This window comes from Rattus norvegicus, chromosome 2 (genome assembly GCF_021556685.1).
Source record: "Rattus norvegicus strain SHRSP/BbbUtx chromosome 2, alternate assembly SHRSP_T2T, whole genome shotgun sequence".
Classification (NCBI taxonomy): Eukaryota; Metazoa; Chordata; class Mammalia; order Rodentia; family Muridae; genus Rattus; species Rattus norvegicus.
Window position 1 is genome coordinate 134771215 of NC_141535.1, and position 12072 is coordinate 134783286.

Consider the following 12072-nt stretch of genomic DNA (forward strand, 5'->3'; position numbering starts at 1 on the left):
GGTCTAGCTCTCTCCACCATGGGATTTGGATGCAGGTAGCTGTGTAACCAGGCACTGGCCTGACCAGCAGTTTCCTGCAATTGACTGCTTCTATATTCCTGTATCCAGAGGCAACATGCAGTTTCCTCCTGGGCCAGGGATGTGGGAGAGTTGGGCAGAAGTGGCGGTCTCAGAACTGTCTGAAATTCTGTGTGTTTAGTTCTCTCCACCATGGTATTTGGGTGCAGGGAACTTGTGGGTCAGTTCAGTTCAGTTCAGTTCCGGGCAACTTGTCAGACATTTTTAAGTGACAAAATTTTAACTCTCTTTTGGTTCATTTTTTCTAGTTTCTAACACATGCTGTGTACTTTGAAATCTATTTTGAGTATTTGAATATTAATTCAGATTATACATGAACTACTTCCCTGACAAATGCATTTATTTTCATTATTTATCACGAAATTGAATTGGTATTGTGAACCTATCTTGATATTTTTCTTTGAAGAATTTGATGACAACCAATGGCGGCTGTTCCTCGTGACTCTGTATCTCTTGGGTGTTAAATGCTTTATGAGTAAAAGCTATTCTCTACATACTCATAGAAAGTTATATCATGTTTCTGACAGAATGATATTCACTTAATATGTTTTAATATCCAAATTGTATGAGCAGAGTAATGAAACAAGCCAAACAATAGCTATCAATTTTAGCTTTAGAGACAGAGCATGCATCTGCCTTTATATTCTATCTTTCAACTATATAATGTAATTCTCATATACCTATGCTTAGTTGTGAAACTATGTTATTCCCTACAAAGTCTTACTGTTCAATAATTATTAAAAATGTAATCTTTTAAAGGCAATAGTTATAAGGAAAGGCAAAGCCTGTGGAACTGTGGGAGTTGTCAGGAACCTTAGAGTGATGACATCACAGTACACCTTCACCTTGACAACACCGGGTCTCAGACTTCAGTGGTTTTCCTGCTAACTGCAGTCACCAGTTTGGTGTTCAAGAGTAGGAAGGCGAAATAAAATTTCAAGTCTATTCAAAGGTTCTCCCTTCCAGGCTCCACTGAAAAGGTATTTTTATAACTAATTTGATTCTCATGATAGACTAGTAGAATCAGGAGGTGTTTTCTCAGTCCTCCCTTTAATATGAACTAACTCTCAACTCAGCAGGGGTCTTTTGAAAAGTTACTCACTGTAACAATGTCAGTACCAGTCTTCTTTAGAAACAATGTTATTATGTGAGGAGTGATATGCTTTGATCAGGTAGGAGAATGGTTTCTAGAAATCTTTTTAAAAATGTATGCCCAAGTGATGAGTGATTATTATGTTTCAAAATTTAAAAAAGTGATCAAGGACTCTCTGATTTCCTCAAATTTTTAGAGTTTCCAACACATATTGTGTTCTTTGTCATCTGTTTCTGGGTATTTGAACATTAAATCAGATTTAATTTCTCTTATCAGGAATTTGAGTTTCTATAGTTTTTTAACATTTTTTTATTTTATTATTTGAAGTGTGTGATGACAATGATTGGCTTCTGTATCCCTTTGATGCTTTGATTCTCAGAGATACGAAATACTTTCTATGTAAAATATTTGGTGCCTCTAGGGGCACCAATGGAATGGGAAGCCCTTTTCCTGCCAAGGTTGGACCCCCAGTGAATGGGATTGTTGGGGCGAGGATGGTAATGGGGGTTAATGGAGAGGAGAACACCACACAGAAGGGGAAGGGAAGTGGTTAGGGCACTGTTGGCCTGGAAACTGGGAAAGGGAATATGATTTGAAATGTAAATAAGAAATACCCAGTTTAAGAAAAATGGGGGGGGAGATAGAGATGAAACAGGTTTTGGGCAGAATTATAGTCCCTTAAAGAAAATTTATATCATAAAAATTCCATTGAATGATCATTTCACAGTACAGAAACTACCAGAATGTTAGTCACTCCATTATTACAGGGAAGAATTTCAATATGGATAAGAGGAAACATGGTCAGAGGAGGCTGGAAGGTTCTGAGTAGCGAGAAAAAGGTAAAAGATTTGGTATGGTCAATGCTTGGTAACGGAGAAGGAAGAATATCAGGAGTGAAACATGAGGATAACTTGAGTAGGAGAAACTTTAAATTCCTATAGGTGGGAAGGGGTTCTATAGCTCACATAGCACACATGATAGAGATGTTTGGAGAGATACAGGAATCTAGGTGGAGACTTTAAAGTGTACAAGTATTTTCACTTCCCAGGATCCATGTTGTTATCCTTGTAGGACACATAGGAAGAGGAAGGGAAATGACACCTTTATTTGGACAAGACCAATTCTCAAATATTTTTTGAATGCTGGAGTATTTGTTTATATAATATGATTTGACAGTGATCTAATGTATTATACCAGTTTTGAAAGCTTAGCTGATCCTCAGGTTCATGAAAGCAGAGGCTTTTGGCTTGAGTTGTTTAGATTAATACAATTATATCTTCAGAAGACAATAAATGCCAGCTGCTCATGTAAGTTTTCACCATTCAAGACACTGTGGGGATGAGACAATCACATTAAAAAGAAATTTCTGAAGGAAGCAGACATATAAGGCAATACAGGTAAAGCCAGGGTCTTCACATATATTAAAAGCAGTGTAAAATTATTAAGTCTGGTTAGTTTTTTAATTTCTTACTATCTTTTTCATTAGCATATAATTCATGTTAAGAGTTACTATTATCTTGTAATATCACATTTGTATTTATTTTTTAATTTTATACATATATACCATATATTAACTGTTAGCATTACAAATGTTTTTATGCTATTCCTCAGAGCTCCTCTTTCAGATTTATTTACTGTGTTTTAACATCATGAACACTTTAAAATTTAGTATGAACATTGGTCTAATAACTTACCCACTGTGTTTTTGTTCTTTTAGTTGGAGACCTGTATCAGGAGTACTGTTAGTTTTTATTCTATGTGGAAACCCTTGTGAAGGAAGACATGGGGGAAATACATCGAACCTTGCTCTGTCAAGGCCCTGTGGAACTCACAAGTGGCAGGAAAAGGAATAAAAGATATCTCTCCTTATTTGATGATGTTTTGGTTGTGTCTACTAACCTGTGAGTATATACAACAAGCGTTCCTTACTATGAGAGACTACACTTTAATCAGCCTTTTTTGTACAAAAGTAAAATATTATTTTTAAAATTTTGTTTGAAATAAAACATTATACTTACTTCATTACTTCATTATCACAACTTCTTTTTCCTCTACTATGGTTGAAATTTGGTGGACACTTGGCTACTCATTTCACAAATTGTTTGGCAAAAAGTTTTAGGCATTTTTAAAAAATGAATTATTTATCCTGCTCTTTGAATCACAGTAAGAAGAGATGTACAAGCACATGGTAGTAATTCTAGCATTGTTAACACTGACTTAGGAGTATTGAAGCTTTTTGGGATATGTGGACTATACAGGGAGACATGTTCCCAAAAAAAAATATTCAAAATACAAGAAGCAGGTGTCCTCTTGCTTGTTGTTTCCAGATTTACATAGAAGCAAGAAGAGAAAGTCCCAGATTATGAGTGTTGCACACAAGGGGCAACACATGTAAGCCTCTTGACCTCATAGATTCCAAATAAGTATGAAGAGGCAAAAAGCAGCTCCTATCCCTACTGACAGCAGCTATTAATGAGGGGAAACGGCAGGCACCGAGTAGTTCCTGGTTGGTGATTCTTCACATGCTAGCGAAAACTGCTGTGATTAAATGAGACCGTATACATGATTGCATTGTAACTTATAATCATGGTGGTGTTTTCTGGAACCACATCACATATAATCTTCACTGGCCATGATTATAGCCTTCATATTATTCTAGAATCTATGAAGCTGGTATTGACGTTATCAAGTAAAAAATTTAATTTTTGTTCGCCTTAGTTCCTATATGGTTTGGAACACAGACATCAATAGTATAGTTTATTCAGTTTAGGGTATAAAATTTTTGGTCATCCTTAAACAATATTCCTGAAGATCTACTTCAAAATGTGAGAAAATAAATTGTTCAGAAGAGAATTACTCTGAATGATTCAACCAATTGGGTAAATTTGGCTTTCAACCCTCATTAGTAATTGTAAGTTCCTTGCATAGAAAATGGTAGTTCGTATCTGACTGATGCAGAATCAAAATAAATGAATGACCTGGCTGTCTATCAATATGTCTATCCTTCTTGTTATTTCTGATCAACTCACCTTTGGTCCATAGTTGGAAATACATCTTTTTAAAAGACCGCAATTGACTCATTTGAATTAAAAATATGTATATACCGATACTGTGCCTTTTAATTGTAGTTTGTGTGATTTTTGAGAGTAAAGAAAACAAAATGTTCTTGAAAAACCATATATTTGTTCCATTTCACCTGAGTTATTATAATAATTAAAACTAATGTGAGATTGACATTCAAATTTTCGAACGAGCATTATTAATTTCATAGGAAATGATTGTCAGTTCCATTTTCAAGGTAGATTATCTCTTATCAGACACTCGAATCAATGATTTTAGGTTCACATATATGCTCATATATATGTAAATGTACATATACAATTAGATGTCTTGAGTTTGAAAGAAAATATAAGTACAAATGTGTTATGATTGAGACATGTGTTAATGTTTGTGTGAGAGTGTGCAAGTAATTTATTATTTTTATGTTTACATGATATGCTTCTATTTTGATTGTTACCTGATACATTAGATACTGTGGGAAATCATTCCTGTAATATCCTGTTTCCAAAATTTTACACATTTTGATGTTTACAATATGTTTATATAGGATTTTTGAATCAGGGTTTATAATTGTGTTATATTATCTCCTGAATCTGAGAGAGGCAGAGTTAATTTCCTCAATTTTGGACCAACATAATTGGTTAAAAGTGTCAAACGCAGAATTACAAACCCAAATTCACACACACATACATTATTAAATGTAATTAGAAAACAAAATTTTAACCACTTTTTTTGATATTATGGAAATGAATCAAAATGTTTCCAAATTAACAAAATTAAGGGAAAAATCTTCAAACACATGGCTTTCTAAAAGTGTCCAATATATAATATACCTAGTATATTCATTCTAACACTCTCCATTCAGAAAACAATCAAGCTAGGACTATTTGTGACCAATGAGAAGCTTGTGTCCACTGACTTCTTTCAGTACATGCTTAACTGAATTTCATCTACCATGGCTACCATGGCTTGAACTGTTCCTGAGTGATAAAATGGAGGAGTCCTCCTCTGCTCTGGAGCAGGAAGAACTAGGTATTTCTACAAGCAATTCCAACTACAGTACAAATCAAACTAACAGAGATACCTGATTCTCTTTCTAGGACTAAGAAAAAGTTTAAGATAAAATGTATCATCCCACTGAATTATCTGTGGGTGGTGGATGATGAGGAACTTGTCAGGGCAAATCAAACCTGTACTTGCAAGACCATCTTCTTCTACTGGGCCACTGGGAATGCTTTGGCCACCTTTCGGTAAGTCCTACAATTAGGACCTGTATTCACAAGAGGATAGCTATAGAAACTGTGGGCAGCGCATTGCTTTGTAATTTATAGGTTAAACCAATTAACCAGAATTTGTGCAAAATAAGAATTCATTTAAGTCTGATTGTATACAGGTTGCTAACTCAACCTCTTCTATGATGATCCTAGTTTGTCTATATTTTCTACAACATACATTTCATGTGTAAGCATATTCCTTAGCTTTTGATCAGGGTTTTTCACTAGGAATCCACAAGATTCTTGGGGCAGAATGGAGGTACATTGTCTTCGAAGAAGGATGTGGACAAAACAAGCACTTACTATGGCCTCCACATTTTTTCCCATGGTATTATCTAGGATTTGAAAGTGCATAAATTGATTTATCTCCAATAATACTGCAAAATATAATTATTTTGACCAATATCTCCAATACTTCCCAGTTAATTTCCATTAAAATAATATTTAATTGAATAAATAAAAATAGTTCTTTATTGAATGATCAAGTATTTGAATGTCTGTGTAGCAGAATATCACTGATGTCTAATGGTCAACAGACAAGTAAAAGGTCAAGGAATATGGTTCTATCGGTCAGGTAGATCACACACACACACACACACACACACACACACACATACACACACACACAGGCATGCAGACACACGTACATGCATGCACACATGCACACAGACACACTAGCTTATTTTGCTATGTTTTAACTCTATGGCCAGGCTCTTCTAAGCCTTCCTCAACTACCATTCCCTTTTTCACACTCCCAGCCCCACACCTCAGAATATGCCCTCAACTTTGTTTGCTTAGTTACCATAGTCCTAGTTCAGCACCCTAAATCTATCCTCAGCTTAATTATATTTCTGATATCCTGCCTGCTCTCCAAGGCCAATTGGGGAACCAGCCAATGGCCAATCCATCTGAGATCTCACAAGGCTGGTGACTCCCTCTGTAGCATGGTGAATTTTTTTCTCCTCCCCTACATCTGGTAGCCTTCCTGTGGTAAAACTGGAAGACCTGCCTCTTCCACTAAGCACACTGGCCATTATCATTGGATGAAATGTTAATAGTAAAAACATGAATGTGTCCATCTTTTTGCAAGTATCAGTCCATAGTTCCACAGGAAGTTACCAAGGTTATCAAAATGACTATTTAGCTTGAGTTATGAATGTTAGAACCATGTTAAAAGGGAGAAGAAAATTCTGGGAATGAAAGATCTTTGCAGGATTGATAATCATTTTCAGAAAATGGAACAATGTATACAGAAGGAAAAACAATACCTGACAGTGGGTTGTGAGCATGGGGAAGAGGAATAGTGCATAGGGAAGGGGTTGCTGTTTGGATAAGCAAAACTTTGATCATCAGGACAATGTTGATGACTGTAAGACACTGAACATCAATGAGGTCTAACGCATTCAGCATGTCCTTTGCAGTTTTAAACTGTTAGCCTTGTGAGTTCATTTTTAATCCAACTTCAATTAGAGGATTACATGCTACATTTTCATAGTTGTGGGCTTATTATTAATTTGTACCAGGAGAGTTAATGTGATGACTCACACAAATGAAGGACCACCTGTCTTGTGTCACCAATCCTGTAATTCACACAAGGAAATTAATAATATTTTTTCTTAATAGGCATTCTCCCTGGATTAAGTGTGAACCTTCCAATGATCATATACCTTACCCGTCATATAATGTGAATAATGTAACCTTCCTATGCGAACCTGACCTCACACTAAGAGGGCACTGTCTTAACTATCCTTTTATACAGATGAAACTAAACTAGGAATAATTGTTGGCCAAGTCATGGTCACACTGCTCTTGGAACCGAGTCATGTCTTGATATTCCCAACTAGTTTCCACACTTAGATTCAACTTCCTGTCTTACAAGTGTTCCAGTTAAGCATGTCATTCAGAAGGGCAGTTGCATGAAGAATACAATCTACACGTGCACCCTCATGATAGCCATTGTCTTACAGGAATTTTCTGTATAATAATCTAAAAGTCTTAAGATTGTCAAGACTCTAATCTTGTTTTTCATTTTAACATTACAGGTCAAAAGAACAGAAAGTGCAATGGTATACTTTCCTTACCAGGTAATTTACTTGTGATTATACTTTAATTCCATACTGACAAGGGAATTACAGTTTGTGCTTCATTTCATTTTTAAAAATATTTTTGGTGGGTTGTCTCCAACTACTTTGTTGACCAGATGGTCACTCAACATTGTGGTCACTCAATATTGCTTTAGATTCTCCTACCTATCACACATTTATTTAGTTTTGAGGATGTTCTGCCTTCAATGTTGTCTCTTTATATTGGAGTAAACAGTACTCTTCAGTCTTATTGTAAATTCAACCCCACAGAACTTACTCTACCATGTACATTCAAACCATCTGCTAATTCCCTCTTTTAGGTAAGGCAGATTTTTGCTTTTCCTTGTGTATTTGTCACAGAACATTCTCTAGAGTCACAGAATTTAAGGACTGTGCATATTAAAGGAAACTCATGTGATGACCTTCTTCTGTAGTCCAACTAACCCAACAGTGAGCAGCTGTGAATTGAAATCTAGTAGCTGTTCAGTCCGTGAGGATAGTTTATTTCACCTGGTCTTCTGTATGAACTGGAATCCTGAAGCAGTAGATGTCAACAGATATGTTGGCAACTAATTATAAACAGGCAAAGAAGAGCGAGTCTTCTCTCAATGTCCTTATTTAGGCCTCCAACAGAAGGATTTACTCAGATATAAGGTGTGTACGACCACCCTTAGAACAGAACCTTGCTTTGTGGCAGGCTGACCTTGAACATACAGATCCACTTGCCTTAATTTCTAGGTCTTAATCATGGCTGTGTTTTACCTTGCCTTGTCCTTTTTGGCCACTGTGTCTCAAGATCTCCATGTCAAGATCAAGTTAGCAGCCTGTGTGGTCTTGCCTCAAGATCTTGGTCACAGGTGTGCCCTCTGTTTCTGGATTGTAGTTCATTCCACATGTACTCAAGTTGACAACTACTTTGCAAACAAAATGTCCTGAGGAATGGCTTTGCTTCCTAGATCAATGTGCTTCCTAGATGAAGCTGACCATGTCTTTGTTCCTGAAACATTTTAAATATTCCCTAATCCAATAATGCATATTGCTGAACTGATTGTCTTGTATTTAACACTAAGTATGTATTTAACAGTTAAAATATTAACAGTCATTTTCTTAAAATAAGCTACAATCTTTTTAATTTTACTTTGTTGCTTGTTTTTATTGCATTTGAGCAGATCCATCAGTGAAGCCAAGAAGGGGATCAAGAAAACGTTCCCACTGCACATATTCCCTGAGGATATCCAAACCTGTGACAGTGTACGTGAATACAGAACCAAAAACTGATAGTTCAAGTTCATGACTAGCGGTGAGGCAGGCAGTTTGTAGAGTAATAGAAGACGGAGACGTAAGAAGTGGGTGGAGGTTAGAGATAGTAAGCATTTACGTATATGGAGAGCAATAAGAAGGAAGATTGTTCCACGTACTAATGCAAGAAAGAAGAGGAAATAATTTTTCTTAAATGCCTGAAAATTAAGTTAAGTAGTTGGAACAGCATACATTTCCTGGGCAAGTAATAATATTGGAATTAAATTGCTTTTCCCCTGAGTTCTTACTGCTTATATGTAAACATATATTGTTGCTCAATTATTATGTATTTTTTTTTGATTTTTTTGTTTTTTTTTTCATGAAATTTCACCTTTAATCAAATATCTTGGGAAATCATCTTATTCTTTTTTTTTCTTTTTTTTGTTTTTTTTGTTTTTTTTTTTTTATTAACTTGAGTATTTCTTATATACATTTCGAGTGTTATTCCCTTTCCCGGTTTCCGGGCAAACATCCCCCTCTCCCCTCCCCCCATTGCCGCCCTCCCCCCATAGACTAGTTCACTGGGGGTTCAGTCTTAGCAGGACCCAGGGCGTCCCCTTCCACTGGTGCTCTTACAAGGATATTCATTGATACCTATGGGGTCAGAGTCCAGGGTCAGTCCATGTCTAGTCTTTAGGTAGTGGCTTAGTCCCTGGAAGCTCTGGTTGCTTGGCATTGTTGTACTTTTGGGGTCTCGAGCCCCTTCAAGCTCTTCCAGTTCTTTCTCTGATTCATTCAACGGGGGACCTATTCTCAGTTCAGTGGTTTGCTGCTGGCATTCGCTTCTGTATTTGCTGTATTCTGGCTGTGTCTCTCAGGAGCGATCTACATCCGGCTCCTGTCGGTCTGCACTTCTTTGCTTCATCCATCTTGTCTAATTGGGTGGCTGTATATGTATGGGCCAAATGTGGGGCAGGCTCTGAATGGGTGTTCCTTCAGTCTCTGTTTTAATCTTTGCCTCTCTCTTCCCTGCCAAGGGTATTCTTTTTCCTCATTTAAAGAAGGAGTGAAGCATTCACATTTTGATCATCCATCTTGAGTTTCGTTTGTTCTAGGGATCTAGGGTAATTCAAGCATTTGGGCTAATAGCCACTTATCAATGAGTGCATACCATGTATGTCTTTCTGTGATTGGGTTAGCTCACTCAGGATGATATTTTCCAGTTCCAACCATTTGCCTACGAATTTCATAAACTCGTTGTTTTTGATAGCTGAGTAATATTCCATTGTGTAGATGTACCACATTTTCTGTATCCATTCCTCTGTTGAAGGGCATCTGGGTTCTTTCCATTTTCTGGCTATTATAAATAGGGCTGCGATGAACATAGTGGAGCACGTGTCTCTTTTATATGTTAAGGCATCTTTTGGGTATATGCCCAAGAGGTATAGCTAGATCCTCAGGCAGTTCAATGTCCAATTTTCTGAGGAACCTCCAGACTGATTTCCAGAATGGTTTTACCAGTCTGCAATCCCACCAACAATGGAGGAGTGTTCCTCTTTCTCCACATCCTCGCCAGCATCTGCTGTCACCTGAGTTTTTGATCTTAGCCAATCGCACTGGTGTGAGGTGAAATCTCAGGGTTGTTTTGATTTGCATTTCCCTTATGACTAAAGATGTTGAACATTTCTTTAGGTGTTTCTCAGCCATTCGGCATTCCTCAGCTGTGAATTCTTTGTTTAGCTCTGAACCCCATTTTTAATAGGGTTATTTGTTTCCCTGCGGTCTAACTTCTTGAGTTCTTTGTATACTTTGGATATAAGGCCTCTATCTGTTGTAGGATTGGTAAAGATCTTTTCCCAATCTGTTGGTTGCCGTTTTGTCCTAACCACAGTGTCCTTTGCCTTACAGAAGCTTTGCAGTTTTATGAGATCCCATTTGTCGATTCTTGATCTTAGAGCATAAGCCATTGGTGTTTTGTTCAGGAAATTTTTTCCAGTGCCCATGTGTTCCAGATGCTTCCCTAGTTTTTCTTCTATTAGTTTGAGTGTGTCTGGTTTGATGTGGAGGTCCTTGATCCACTTGGACTTAAGCTTTGTACAGGGTGATAAGCATGGATCGATCTGCATTCTTCTACATGTTGCCCTCCAGTGAACCAGCACCATTTGCTGAAAATGCTATCTTTTTTTCCATTGGATGGTTTTGGCTCCTTTGTCAAAAATCAAGTGACCATAGGTGTGTGGGTTCATTTCTGGGTCTTCAATTCTATTCCATTGGTCTATCTGTCTGTCTCTGTACCAATACCATGCAGTTTTTATCACTATTGCTCTGTAATACTGCTTGAGTTCAGGGATAGTGATTCCCCCTGAAGTCCTTTTATTGTTGAGGATAGCTTTAGCTATCCTGCGTTTTTTGTTATTCCAGATGAATTTGCAAATTGTTCTGTCTAACTCTTTGAAGAATTGGATTGGTATTTTGATGGGGATTGCTTGAATGTGTAGATTGCTTTTGGTAAAATGGCCATTTTTACTATATTAATCCTGCCAATCCATGAGCATGGGAGATCTTTCCATCTTCTGAGGTCTTCTTCAATTTCTTTCCTCAGTGTCTTGAAGTTCTTATTGTACAGATCTTTTACTTGCTTGGTTAAAGTCACACCGAGGTACTTTATATTATTTGGGTCTATTATGAAGGGTGTCGTTTCCCTAATTTCTTTCTCGGCTTGTTTCTCTTTTGTATAGAGGAAGGCAACTGATTTATTTGAGTTAATTTTATACCCAGCCACGTTGCTGAAGTTGTTTATCAGCTTTAGTAGTTCTCTGGTGGAACTTTTGGGATCACTTAAATATACTATCATGTCATCTGCAAATAGTGATATTTTGACCTCTTCTTTTCCGATCTGTATCCCTTTGATCTCCTTTTGTTGTCTGATTGCTCTGGCTAGAACTTCAAGAACTATATTGAATAAGTAGGGAGAGAGTGGGCAGCCTTGTCTAGTCCCTGATTTTAATGGGATTGCTTCAAGTTTCTCTCCATTTAGTTTAATGTTAGCAACTGGTTTGCTGTATATGGCTTTTACTATGTTTAGGTATGGGCCTTGAATTCCTATTCTTTCCAGGACTTTTATCATGAAGGGGTGTTGAATTTTGTCAAATGCTTTCTCAGCATCTAATGAAATGATCATGTGGTTCTGTTCTTTCAGTTTGTTTATATAATGGATCACGTTGATGGTTTTCCGTATATTAAA

At 36.9% G+C, this 12072-nt stretch overlaps 1 protein-coding gene across 1 annotated transcript in view; it reads left to right on the plus strand.

Moving 5' to 3' along the window:
- Window positions 1–922: 922 nt before the first annotated feature.
- Window positions 923–12072, plus strand: part of Tgap1l5 (GTPase activating protein testicular GAP1 like 5) — a 38387-nt gene continuing 27237 nt past the window's right edge. Inside the window, 5 exon segments of the mRNA NM_001447372.1 lie at window positions 923–1058; window positions 2889–3072; window positions 5332–5481; window positions 7548–7589; window positions 8759–8840. Coding sequence (NP_001434301.1) covers window positions 2954–3072; window positions 5332–5481; window positions 7548–7589; window positions 8759–8840 — 393 coding nt within the window. The 5' untranslated portion in view covers window positions 923–1058; window positions 2889–2953.